Raw genomic sequence first — 12,403 nt, forward strand, 5'->3', positions numbered from 1 at the left:
TTCACACTAACCCACTGAACAGCATCTCACCTACACCCAACCCCCTATCCCTGTAATGCTGCATTTCCCATGGCTAATCCACCTAACCTACACATCTCTGGACACTATACACAATTTAGCATGACCAATCCACTTAACATGCACATCTTTGAACTGTGGGAGGAAACGCCACACAGACTGTCACCCAAGGCTGGGATCAAACCCTGGTCCCTGGCACTTTGAGGCAGCAGTGCCAACCACTGTGTCACTATGCTGCCAAAAAGCTTTGGTAAAGTAGATGTTCACATTGTGCAACCAGACTTTGGACGTTAACTTGCGATAACATGGAATCAAAGAAACTGAAACAGCTATAGGGATAAAGGGAGTTCATCCTTCCTCCTTTTCTTAAAGCATATTATACACAAAGTGTTACACAATGTATATTTTAATGTCAAAACTCTAACATTTGTAAAGCAGAAGTGAAATCACAGATTCAAAAGCAGCACTTTTAACAGTCATGATCAGAGATACAAACAGTAAAAAAGGTACAAACATACAATGTTTATAAGGCCTGTGCACCAAGGGATATCCGACGTGTAACAATAAGTTGTAAATGCAGTAACCAGACAGTGACAGCTCTCTGCAAGAATATTCTGTGAATGGCTTGTGGGATGGAGAGTGAGTAATGAAACAATGAATTGTCTTACAACTCGTAAACAAAATAATTTGAGATGGGAAGAGATAGATGTGTTAATTGAATACAACTAGACATAAGGTCATACTTTGAACTCCACAACCCCCATTCATATTTACAAAAGCAAAATGCTCCAGATGGTGGAAGTCTATTTTTTTTAAAATCAGTGTTATATTCCTTTCACAGTATGCACAAAATGTACCCGCAAATCCTCACTTGTATAACAAGGAGTTGTAGTCAGTACAAACAAAGTGAAATGGCCTGTTAACATTTTATGTATCCTGAGTGCATTGAGCTTTTCGCATTCAGCATATACAATGTGGGATTATTTCTTAAAATGTGTAATGGATAGTGTCTCATTCATTGCTTTTTAATTCTTTCTTTTAGGGAAATCTTTTTCTATCCAATCTTTAGCGAATCGTGAGATCAGTAGGTGCCTAAAATTTATTTTGTGTTCTCTTTCCCCCCTTCTCCTCATGAATTGGTCAACCCATAATAGGGCACAGTTCCACATGTCAAAACTTTAACTTAATGGGGCTTTCTGTAAATAGATGATGCATGCTTGAAAGCTGTTTGGCCACCATTTTGAGCCCATGCTTTCCTTGTCCAAAATCCACTTATAACTGGATTCATTGGATATTGATCAGCAGTCAGGGTTTGTCCACCAATTTGGCAAACTCTGAGGCCCAGTTGCTCCACCCACAGGCCAAGGTTCAGGAATCATTAGCCAGTTTATCATGATCCCTTAATAGTAATTTCAAAAAATGCCTGTTACACCCACAGATATACTGTATCAGAGAGCTATGCAATGTTTAGTTATTGTATTTAATATTTAATTTGGTAAAAGTTCTAATTCCAACATTGATTAGATCCTGTGGAATTGGTTAACCGGGATCATAGCTCCACACCTCTCAGTAAAATGATCACACGTGTCTAAGGGACAAGAATCACCAATATATTAAATGCATGCAACCATTACAAAACAGCACTTGAAATTTTTCACTTTGGGAAGACATCATACACTATCAGATCTTAAAATGCTGATCACAAATTTATGCATGCAGTATAGACTTTCCTCAAAATAATGTCACATTTTAAAAATCTAATTTCTAGGTTGCATTAACCTTGAAAGCTTGCCATGATGACAGTACTTTATTTTTAAAATGATTGAAAGAGCAGGAATAAAGAAGCTAAGTACTCTGGTGGGGAATCCAGAAGAAGAAGACATAATTTCAAAATTACAGTTCAGTCATTTAGGCATGAAATGAGGGAGCATTTCTTCATTCAGAAAGCTGTTAATGCTGGGGTCATTGAAGATTTCAAAACAGATCGATAAACATACTAAAGAATGTTGAGGGATATGGAGAAAATGCACGAATTGAAATTGCAGTAAAGATTAGCAAAATGTGATTGAATGGCAGAACCGGGTAAAGGGATTGAATGACCACTGTTTCCTATGACATTTATAATGAGAGGTTGCAGCTCAGAAGAGATGTACAGAACATAGGTGGTGGTTGAAGGAGAGTCTAAAAAGGTGACCAATTCCATTAGTCAATCCTAGTTTAAAACATCTGTTTTAGACAGTGGGATTACTAAGATTTTAACATGGGTGTGAAGTGGTTTTGGATACATACGAGTTAAAAACAAAATTACAACAGAGCTAACCACTGGAGCTCCCAACAGACTAAAATGCTTCTCGAGGATAGGGATCTACAAATCGGATAGAATTTAACTCCAGACTATATTGCTATGGAGATGCTGTCAATTTATAGATTTCAAATTATTTCTACTTTTTCTTTATAGGAAAAGCAAAGCTGATGTTTGTTGCCCATCCCTAGGTGGTCTCGCAGCAACTCCTAGCTGGGCATTGATGTGCAAAAGAAATACAATCAGAAGCCAAAGAGGGAAGAAAATGTTCATTGGTTGAGATAAACAAGTATGTGGACTTGATGGAATCAAAGAACAGGCTATGGAGTGGGTGAATGGCAGGTAGGTGTTGGGAGACAGGAGACCAACTCTGGAGAGACACTGTGCTCTCCACCCCCTACCTTTTCTGACAAAAGAAGTACAAGTTTAAGAACCCAGGTAAAGTAACAAAAAGGTAGGTGTAGCAGCCTCAACAGGGTTTATGCGGAGATATGTAAAACAGGGGTGCGCACACTATTGTAGCATTGTGATTTGGCCTTGTATAGTTCCGATCTCCAATTTAAATAGTGAGGAATGTGAGACAGTAGTGAAGCTTTACGCGATTTGCAGTCGAAGCTCCCCCCTCAAAAAGCAGAAGGGGGTCATTGCGGAATGAGACAACTGAACAGATTATTGTGGGCATGGAGTTATTGTGGGAGTGGTTTAAAAATATATAGTGCTTTGAATTTCATACATTGGACTGACTCCACATGGGGCCAGTAAACAAAAACGACAGTGAGAGAAAGTACCTTCCTCCCGCTAATTCTCTTGGTGCCCCTGGTACACCCATTTAACATCCTGGTGCTCCCAGAAATCGGTCAGTGCCACTGAAATGCAGCAGAGCCCATGCACATGTGCACTTCAAATATCCAGGCTTTTAAATGTCAGTAGCATCATAGGGCAGATTGCATTTGGAGATTATGCGCAAGGCAAGCGTAAGTCATTTCAGTCAATTCTGAGTAAAATGTCTATCCTGACAGTGCAGCACAATATCGGATATAGGTTATCCGTCTGCTCCCTCAGCTCAAGGGAAGGGGAAAGTGATGTGGATGTTGTGATAATTTTGCTGAATGCTGGAGGATTATCAGAGGCATCTGATAAACACTGTTCAATCAGTCCACGTCTCATCCCTGGTTATTACTCTGATTAGTACAAAATAATTTCAATACTTGATCAGTGAGCAAGTGATACAGGTACTTCTTGAGTGCTGTGTTGGACTGGGAAAAAATATCAATAGTGTATAAAAGGCTGCTGAATCTTTCGATGAAACCCGAAAATGATCTGTGATTGATGGATCGTAATATAAAATGCATAGGTACAGGCATATTAAACAATCAAGTACCAAAATATTATTTTCAACACTTAACCCATTACTGAGGCACAGTTTCATTTGAAAAAAAATTGCATTCTGTCTGAGGAGCTTGGGGCTGAGTGCACTTCTAAAGTTCAGAGATTTCAGAATACAACAATAAACACATTGAATTCCCCACAATTAAATCACATGCATAATTTCCAGAAGTTAAGCCAGCTACTGAGAAAACAACAGAGCCGTCAAAAAAACTGAAACAGTTATTGTGAGGTTAGGACTGGAGAGGTCATTGACTGTTTGAAATTTGCATCACATATAGACGGTGGTTAAAAAGGCATTTAGCACTCTTGCCTTCATTGCTCAGTCCTTTGAGTATAGGAGTTGGGAAGTCATGCTGAGGTTGTACAGGACATTGGTGACGCCTGTTCTGGACTACTTTATGCAGTTCTGGATGCCCTGTTTAAGGAAGGATATTATTAAGCTGGAGAGGGTTCAGAAGAGATTTACTAGGATATTGCCAGATATGGATGGTTTGAGTTATAAAGAAAGACTGGAAAGGTGGGAATTTTTTCACTGGAGCATAGGAAGTCGAGAGGTGTACTTATAAAGGTTTATAAAATCCTGAGGGGTATAGATAGGGTTAATGGTAGGTGTCTTTTCCCTAGGATGGGGGATTTCAAGACAAAGGGGCACATTTTTAAGGTGAGAGGAAAGAGGTTTAAAAAAGATATCGGGGCAAACCTTTGTGGTTTGCATGTGAATGAACTTCCTGAGGAAGTGGTGGATGCGGGCACAGTTACAACATTTAGTAAGTACATGAATAGGAAAAGTTTGGAGAGATATGGGCTAGGAACAGGCAGGTGGGACTAGTTTAGTTTGGGATTACGTTCAGCATGGACTGGTTTGACCAAAGGTTCCATTTCCACGCTGTACGACTCTATGAAGTCCATGTAGGGGAAGGGATTACTGACCACCTCTGTAGAGGAAGAGTCACTGACCTCTTTAATGTGGACTGATACCACTAACCTCCATGTGGACTAGGGTCACTGAAGTTCTTCATGTGGGCCAGGGTCACTGTCCTCCAATATGTAGGCTTGGGTCACTGACCTCCTCCAAATGGGATGGTGTTATTGACCTTTACTGTAAGGGGAAGGCACTGACTTTCAACTGTTTTTCATTGGATTTTTGTATACTGAGCTCCGTAAGAAGGGGATTTCTGTATTATCGTTGGGGGGCGGTGAGTGGTCTTGGGAGTTACATGCTCTCTCTAAGCTGGGATCAGGAATACAGGGGTGAGCAAGGGTCAGACAGTCGAATCATTGTTTAGTTAATTTGATAAAACATTTGATCATACAAGTGGGTTAAAGGCCCTGTGGTACCATACTGACACTATTTTCACACCTCTATTTTGTGAAGGAACTAGGCAAAAGCGAGCTGATTTGAAGAACATTATGTTGGGAGCACTGCCCTCTGGGTTATGAGGAAAATTTACAGTGTAGCAAGCTGTGTGTGAGATACACCATGATTCCCATGGTGCTTATTACAACCTTTAATTGCTAAAAGATAAATCTGTCACAGTGGACTTGTCGGTGGCATTGTGTCTTCACATTCTGTTTGCAGTAAAGCTCAGTTAAAATATCTGGCACAACCATTTCACTGTGACAAAGCCACCCCATTTAAAGACGATATATATTGTTGAGAGTATATTGTGCAATTGCAAACTGATCCCACCAGGTGGGCTATCATTCCAAAGACATAGCAATGTATAGATGAGGGGAGAATTGCTGTGTGTAACACAGGATTGTTGGGTGGTCATATGCAGCCCAGTGATCCCAGTGTTAATCTGGCCTGTAACTTGGTACTGCTTTTACTTTAGTTCCTTATTTCCAGTTTGAATTGTGTGGTGTGGAGATGGAGTGGGCTGTTGAGCCCTATTGCCACATTGGTAGATAAATCCTAAATCAGAATGATGAGTCTGGTTGTCACCTGGAAGCAACATTTAAATCCAGTCAGCAAGATATTCTCTGGTTGGTCTTTGTAACACCTGCTGTATATATGTTGTTTTCAAAGTTCTTCTGACCAGAGGAGATCCTAATGACCATTTTTACAATGTCACTGCACATAGTGACAACAGCAATCCTTCCCCCATGTTAGCAATAGCCCCTAAATTATACACTAAAGCTGATCAAGGAAATGCAGCTGCTACATCCTTAGTTAAAGAGAGACACGGTGTCAGAGCTTCACATTTTGCTTGCTGCCAACCAGCTGCTCCTTCCCCAACAGTGGTGTCATCATTACTTGGAGTCACTCTCTGCTGCCTTCTGCTGCCACAGTTCCTTGTGCTGTTTGCGGCCAAAGCCCTCGTCATAGTTCCCTTTGCTCTTGAACAGCTGTTGGAAATGAGGCTTGCAGTAAAACTCACCCTGCAGCGCTGCGTAGCTTCCCAAACTGTAAGGGAACAAAGGAGAACCAGATATAAAGCCCAAAAGCTTCAGTCATCACTCAGGGATATACAGTTTAGGTACACCAAATAATTAAAAGACAGCCCATTCTGCTTTACTTCTCTCACTCTGTCCAAATGAAAAGTGAATTTTGCCATAACAAAACTCTTGTTAGAGTGAGATGGCTGATGGTGAGATTAATGTGAGGGTTATTACACCTGAGGAAAGGGATGAGGTTTTGAAGGCAGGGCCTTCATAATCATCTCAGTTGGGACAGGAATTAAAAAAGTGGTGTTGGCATCACCCTTCATCACAAACTGGCTGTCCAGCCACCTGAGCTAACTGACGCAGTGAGAGAATTTGATACATTAAACATTCAAACAGTGGCATCACTCGCAGGGTCAAGGCTAATGGTTCACTATGAGTTTTCACTTTGCCTTGTTCATAACTGTTAGCAATGATCTTTCACTATGTCAGGCTGCTGTCTCTGTCCTGTACTGGGCAATGGAGATTGGGATAGTCAGGGTCCCTCACCTTCACACATCTTTCCATGGTAGGACATTGTATAGTGGGTTTCATGTATCACAACCATGATTAAGAGTCTCTGAGTAGAGATACAGTAGAAGAGTCTATACTAAAACTCTTGTGTTTCTGTTTGGCCAACATAGCAGTACATACTTGCACACTGAAGAGATATGTACATACCTCCTAGCAGACATACAACACCTGACTAAAGTTAGATTAAGCTCAGGATGTGGACAGCCAAGGGTCACAGGAGCTCCTGCTAAAGGTAAGCAGCTAACTGAATAGAGAGGAATCCATATGGAAAGTTGAAAATATGTCTTCCACCAGCTTGAGAAGGGCTCTTACGAAAGTCTGGCAGCTACTGGCATGTCCCTGCTTTCAGGTGGGGATAGTGAATTTGTTTTCTTTATCTCTTCAGGGGATGTGAGCTATATTCCCTCTAACTGTTCCTGCCACTACGCAACCTCCAAGGTCCATGTGCGCCAACTGCTTCTAGAACTTGGACATCCGTGCTCAGACCCTCCAAGTGGTTGCATGGCTTAGAGTAAACATTGGATTTGGGTGTCACTGATTAGGCTCAATTATAGCCATCCCTTATTAAGAGTCAACTACTGTGGCTCTGGAGTCACATGTCTGCCAGGTAAGGATGGCAATTTCCTAGTTTTTACAATTATGGTTATATGGTCACCATTAGCCTAGTTTATTTTTTAAAATTCTCAATACTTTGGTTATTCAATTAAAATTTCACCATCTATCAAGGTAGAAATTTGAGCCCATGTCCCCAAGCATTATGTGGGGGTTCTGGATTACTAGTCCAGTGTCATTACCACAACAACAACACCTCCCCCAGAGAACTGAAGAGGGAAACAGTTAAAATTAGTTGAACATGAAATGTGCCAAGGATGAAAGAGATTCAACTGCTGAGCTTTTAAATGTCTTAAGTTTGAACATCTGAAGTATTTATTAATTCAGATACCATCACCTTTTCCATTCTGAAAGATGCCAAATCATTAATTCAAAAATCATTTTTCAACACATCATTAATAATCAGCAAGCACCCTGTAACCTGTTGATGTGAGTCATTAGTGTGAAGCGGAGGAAGCTAATATAAGAACTGGAGCCTGTTGCCACAGGAATCAGAGCCTGTGACTACTTTTTATTGTGGCTATTATCTAATTTTTCTCTATTCTTTGTTGCACGCTAGAAGTTGCATAGTTTTGGACAAAGTCCAGGCATTCATTTTGCAATTAGAGTTTTATTTCAACTAACCACAAATGATGAAAGCTTCCTCTCTTCTGCCTGACTCTTTATACTGTAATATTTTTAGTAAAACAAATAACCACACAACCAAAGTAAACCAAAGAAAATCAGATCAGCTCTTTAAGGATATACATTGGAATATTCTTTGATTTTTACTGAAACAAAAAATCAAATTGGACCAAATTAAACAAAAGAAAAGTAGAAACAAAAACAAATTGCTGGAAAAGCTCAGCAGGTCTAGCAGCATCTATGGAAAGAGATCAAAGTTAATGTTTCGGGTCCAGTAACCCTTCCTCAGAACTGCTGAGCTTTTCCAACAATTTCTGTTTTTGTTTCCGATTTCCAGCATCTACAGTTCTTTGGATTGTTAAAAGAAAAGCAGATCTGCCTAGTAGTTAACTGAGATTTAGGTTTGTAACTGAAATTTATACACTGAATTATATATTTAAATTCTCTTTGCAAAAACAAAACAAAAGATAAATTGATTGAAAAATAGCCCATTAGGGGTCTATAACTGAAAAGAAAACTTGGGATCAGAATGTTGTTGGTGGGGAAATTGTGCACCCCAGATTCCCCAGGAGCCCTTCCCAGTTTCCTGATAAAATATTTTCTGATGAACCTGTTCAGGAATGCTATTACACACGTCTGGAGCAGGTGGGATTTGAAGTCTCCTGGCTTAGAGGTAGGGACATTACCACTGTGCCACAAGAGCCCTCGTCCTTGATTCAGATAGGCAAGTTTGTCCAATCAACCTGTTCAGAGATGTTATGCAACATGCCTGGAGTGGGCTTGAACCCAGCCCTCCTAGCTCAGAGCTAGGGACTTTACCACTGCACCACAGAGCCACTCATGATTCTGTCACAATGAATTAATGAGTTCACAATATCTATTTGCCTTGTTACTTTTAACTCTGACCTATTTAGCATCTGATTAACAGAATTAGATACAAACATTTTCTCAAATTAATTGTGTCTTGCTGGAATCAGTTCCATGAATGCAGACTGCTTATTCAAGTAGGTGAAGTTATTTGTGAAATCAGGCAGCAATGTATTTCATTATGACAGGCATACAAATTCTCAGTATAGGTAGACTGCCACCAGAAATTGGTGGATAGTAATTCGTATTTAGCATCTGACGTCGTATTCCGTACATCACATGATGAAGCCGATTGTAATTTATTTAACTCAGGACAGGCAGGGGCTCAAACCTGGGAGCTTCCTTGTCTGAATGAATCAGTTACTCCCTGCTTTAAATATCTCAGCCGTTGGAGGAGCTGAACAGCAGAGTTTAGTTAGAGTTTAATTTCATATTTTACCTCAGTTTAGCATTGCAATGTTTGCAGCAAAAACAGGTGGTGTGGAAAACCAGCTTATCAGCAACCAGGCGCTCCATGGGATACACAGTCTTATTGCAGGAAGCACAGAGCTCTTTCGAGACAGTCCGTAGAAAAGCCTGGAATGAAAAGCACAGTACACCTCATTAGCCTTGCAAGTCTGGTGAATGTGAAACTCAATGACAGTAACAAACAAAGGTTATAATGTTTCAAATTGCCACAAAAAAAAATTGATGATCAACTGAAAAACTCTAATTTCCCTCTGCTAAACTGAGGAACAGAATGGAATGTTTTTAAAATTTTGGCTTTGTGATGTAGCAATGCCGAATTTGCATTCAAAGAGAGCTCATCTTGAAAAATCTGAACATGGGATGATGAAGGCAGATGTACAAACATTCATTTTAGGAGTGGAAACTTGCACATTTATCTCTTCGGGAAAATAGTCACCCATCACCACCATTCCTAGGAATGCCATAATGAGGTGAGATTGTTGTTCAGTCTACGTGCCGCATATTTTTGTTTTGTGAAATGGGCACCAACTGCCTCATCTTTACCAAGGATGTGCAATCCCTTTATACGTCTACCCCGATCAGGGTGGCCTCCAGACTCTCCACTTTTTCCTAGAAAGAAGGCCGGAACCATCACTGTCATCCACCACCCTCCTCCACCTGGCTGAGCTCGTGCTCACTTTGAAGAACTTCTCCTTTAACTCCTCTCACTTTTTCAGGTCAAAGTTGTGGCCGTGGATACTCACATGGGCCCCAGTTATGCCTGTCTCTTTGTGGGGTACATGGAATCCTAATCAAAACCCTCCCACAACTCATTCTCCGATTCATCAATGGCATCAAGCTGCTTCCCTCTCTTGCGTGGAATTGGAAGAATTGATCAATTTTGCTTACCATCCTGCTGTCACCTTCACCTGGTTCATTTCTGACTCCTCCCTTCCTCAACATCTCTGTCTTTATTTTTGGGGTTATCAGACTTTGAACGGACCTCTCAAATGTTAATGTTGATTCTCTCTCTCTCTTTCTGCACCTTCTCTGCAATTGTAACACTGTATTCTGCACTCTGTTCTACTACCCTGATGAACTTTGTATGGTACAATCTGCCTGTATAGCACAAAAAACAACACTTTTCACTGTATCTTGGTACATGTGAAAACAATCAAATCAAATCGCACTCTGCTTCCCATAAGGACTCTACTCCATTCTCTCAGTTTCTCTATCTCCATTACATCTGTTCTGATTATGCCACCTTCCGCAGCAGGGCCTCAAAAACGTGCACCTTCCTCCTCATCTGAGATTCCCCACCACCGTGGTTGACAGGGCCCTTAGCCGTGTTTAAACTAATTCCCACATTTCTGTCCTCATCTCTTCTCCTCGTCACAACAACAATGGGGTCCTCCTTGTTTTGACTTGCCACCCAACCAGCATGTGCATCTAAAGGATCATAAGTCACAATTTCTGCCGTCTCCACTGAGATACTACAATAAGGCACCACCCTCCTTGTCAGCATTTTGCAGGGACTTCTCCCTCTGGGACACATTGGTCCACTTCTCCTCCATTCCCAACCTGTGGCATCTTCCCATGCAATTGCAGAAGGTGTAATACCTGCCTAAGTTCTCCCTCCACACCATCCAAGATTCCAGACACACCTACCACATGAAACAGCAATTTACCTGCATTTCATCAATCAAGTCTATTGTATTCGCTCTTCACAATGTGGTATCCTCTACGTTGGGGTGACAAAACACAGACTGAGTCATAGAGTCTCACAGGCATCGTAACAGGCAGACATTGTAAAAGCTTTTCATTGTACTTTTACAATGGAGTACACATGACATTTCTACAGCATGGAAATAAACTCTCCAGTTTAACTAGTCCTTATTGACCATGTTCCCAAACTAAACTAGTCTCACTTGGCCAGCGTTTGGCAGGTCTCAGCTTCATACCCTTACGCCCCCACCTTAAATGAATTTCAGGCTTGCATGATGTTGAACTATTTTTCTGCCGCTTCCATTTCTACCTCATTTCTTTGAGCAGGATTCCTCCCCGTTCCACTGATCCCTTCACCCGCCTCCAGTATTCACCCTCCACTTGAATCCCTTCCCTGGCTTCATACCTTCCCTCGATCTTTTTATTGAAAATTGCCAACATGACGTTGGCCGTCTCAATTTCTCTGCTCCTGACACCCACTCTAACTTGACGAAATGCAAGTAAATTGCTGCACTTTGCTCTCTTAAGTCCAACCATAACTTTGTTATCAAACTGGCTGACAAAGGTGGCACTGTTATAGTCTGGCACACTGATCTTTACCTTGTGGAGGCTCAACGCCTGCTCTCAGACACTTCTTCCTACCTCCCTCTGGACCATGACCCCATATCCAACATCAAGCCATTGTTGCCAGGACTGTCACCAACCTCATTACCTCCAGGGATCTTTCCCTCCCCACTGCCTTCAACCTAGTAGTCTCCCAACCCCAGACAACCCACTTCTTCCTTTTTCCTATAATCCACAAACCAGACTATCCCAGTAGGTCAATTGTATCAGCCTGTTCCTGCCCCATTGAGCTCATTTCATTCCATTTTGACTGCATCCTCTCTCCGTTTGTCCAGACCCTGCCCATCTACATCCACAATTCCTCTGATACCCTCCACCATATTGACAATTCCCAGTTCCCTGTCTCTAATTGCTCCCTATTCACCATGGATGTCCAATCCCTTTATACCTCCATTCCTACCAGGTTGGTCTGAGAGCTCTCAGCTTCTTCCTCAACCAGAGGCCTGAACAATCCCCGTCCGCCACCACTCTCCTCCACCTGGCTGAACTTGTTCTCTTACTGAACAATTTCTCCTTTAATTCATCTTACTTTTGCCATATCAAATGAATAGCTATGGGCATCTGCGTGGGTCCCAGTTATGCCTGCCTCTTTATGGGGTATGTGGAACAATCGTTGTTCCAGTTTTACGCTGGTCCCTTCCCACAACTCTTTTCCCAGTACATTGACAACTACTTTGGTGCTACTTCTTGCTCCAGCCAGCACCTTGAAAACTTCATTCATTTTGCCTCCAATTTTCACCCTCTAACCCCTCTGACACTTCCCTTCCTTTCCTTGACCTCTCTGTCTCCATTTCAGAGAATAAACTGTCCACTGCCATCCACTACAAAGCCACTGAC

General features: G+C 41.5%; 1 protein-coding gene across 3 annotated transcripts in view; it reads right to left on the bottom strand.

The window, feature by feature from the left end:
- Nucleotides 1–408: 408 nt before the first annotated feature.
- limd2 (LIM domain containing 2) overlaps nucleotides 409–12,403 on the bottom strand; it is a 65,202-nt gene continuing 53,207 nt past the window's right edge. For all 3 annotated transcript variants that reach the window (XM_048614489.1, XM_020514067.2, XM_048614491.1), the window contains 2 exons: nucleotides 9,210–9,346; nucleotides 409–6,116 (listed from right to left, as the gene is read on the bottom strand). In XM_048614489.1, coding sequence (XP_048470446.1) covers nucleotides 5,963–6,116; nucleotides 9,210–9,346 — 291 coding nt within the window. In that variant the 3' untranslated portion in view covers nucleotides 409–5,962. The remainder of the gene's footprint in view (nucleotides 6,117–9,209; nucleotides 9,347–12,403) is intronic.

This window comes from Rhincodon typus, chromosome 30 (genome assembly GCF_021869965.1).
Source record: "Rhincodon typus isolate 14 chromosome 30, sRhiTyp1.1, whole genome shotgun sequence".
In the NCBI taxonomy this organism is placed as follows: Eukaryota; Metazoa; Chordata; class Chondrichthyes; order Orectolobiformes; family Rhincodontidae; genus Rhincodon; species Rhincodon typus.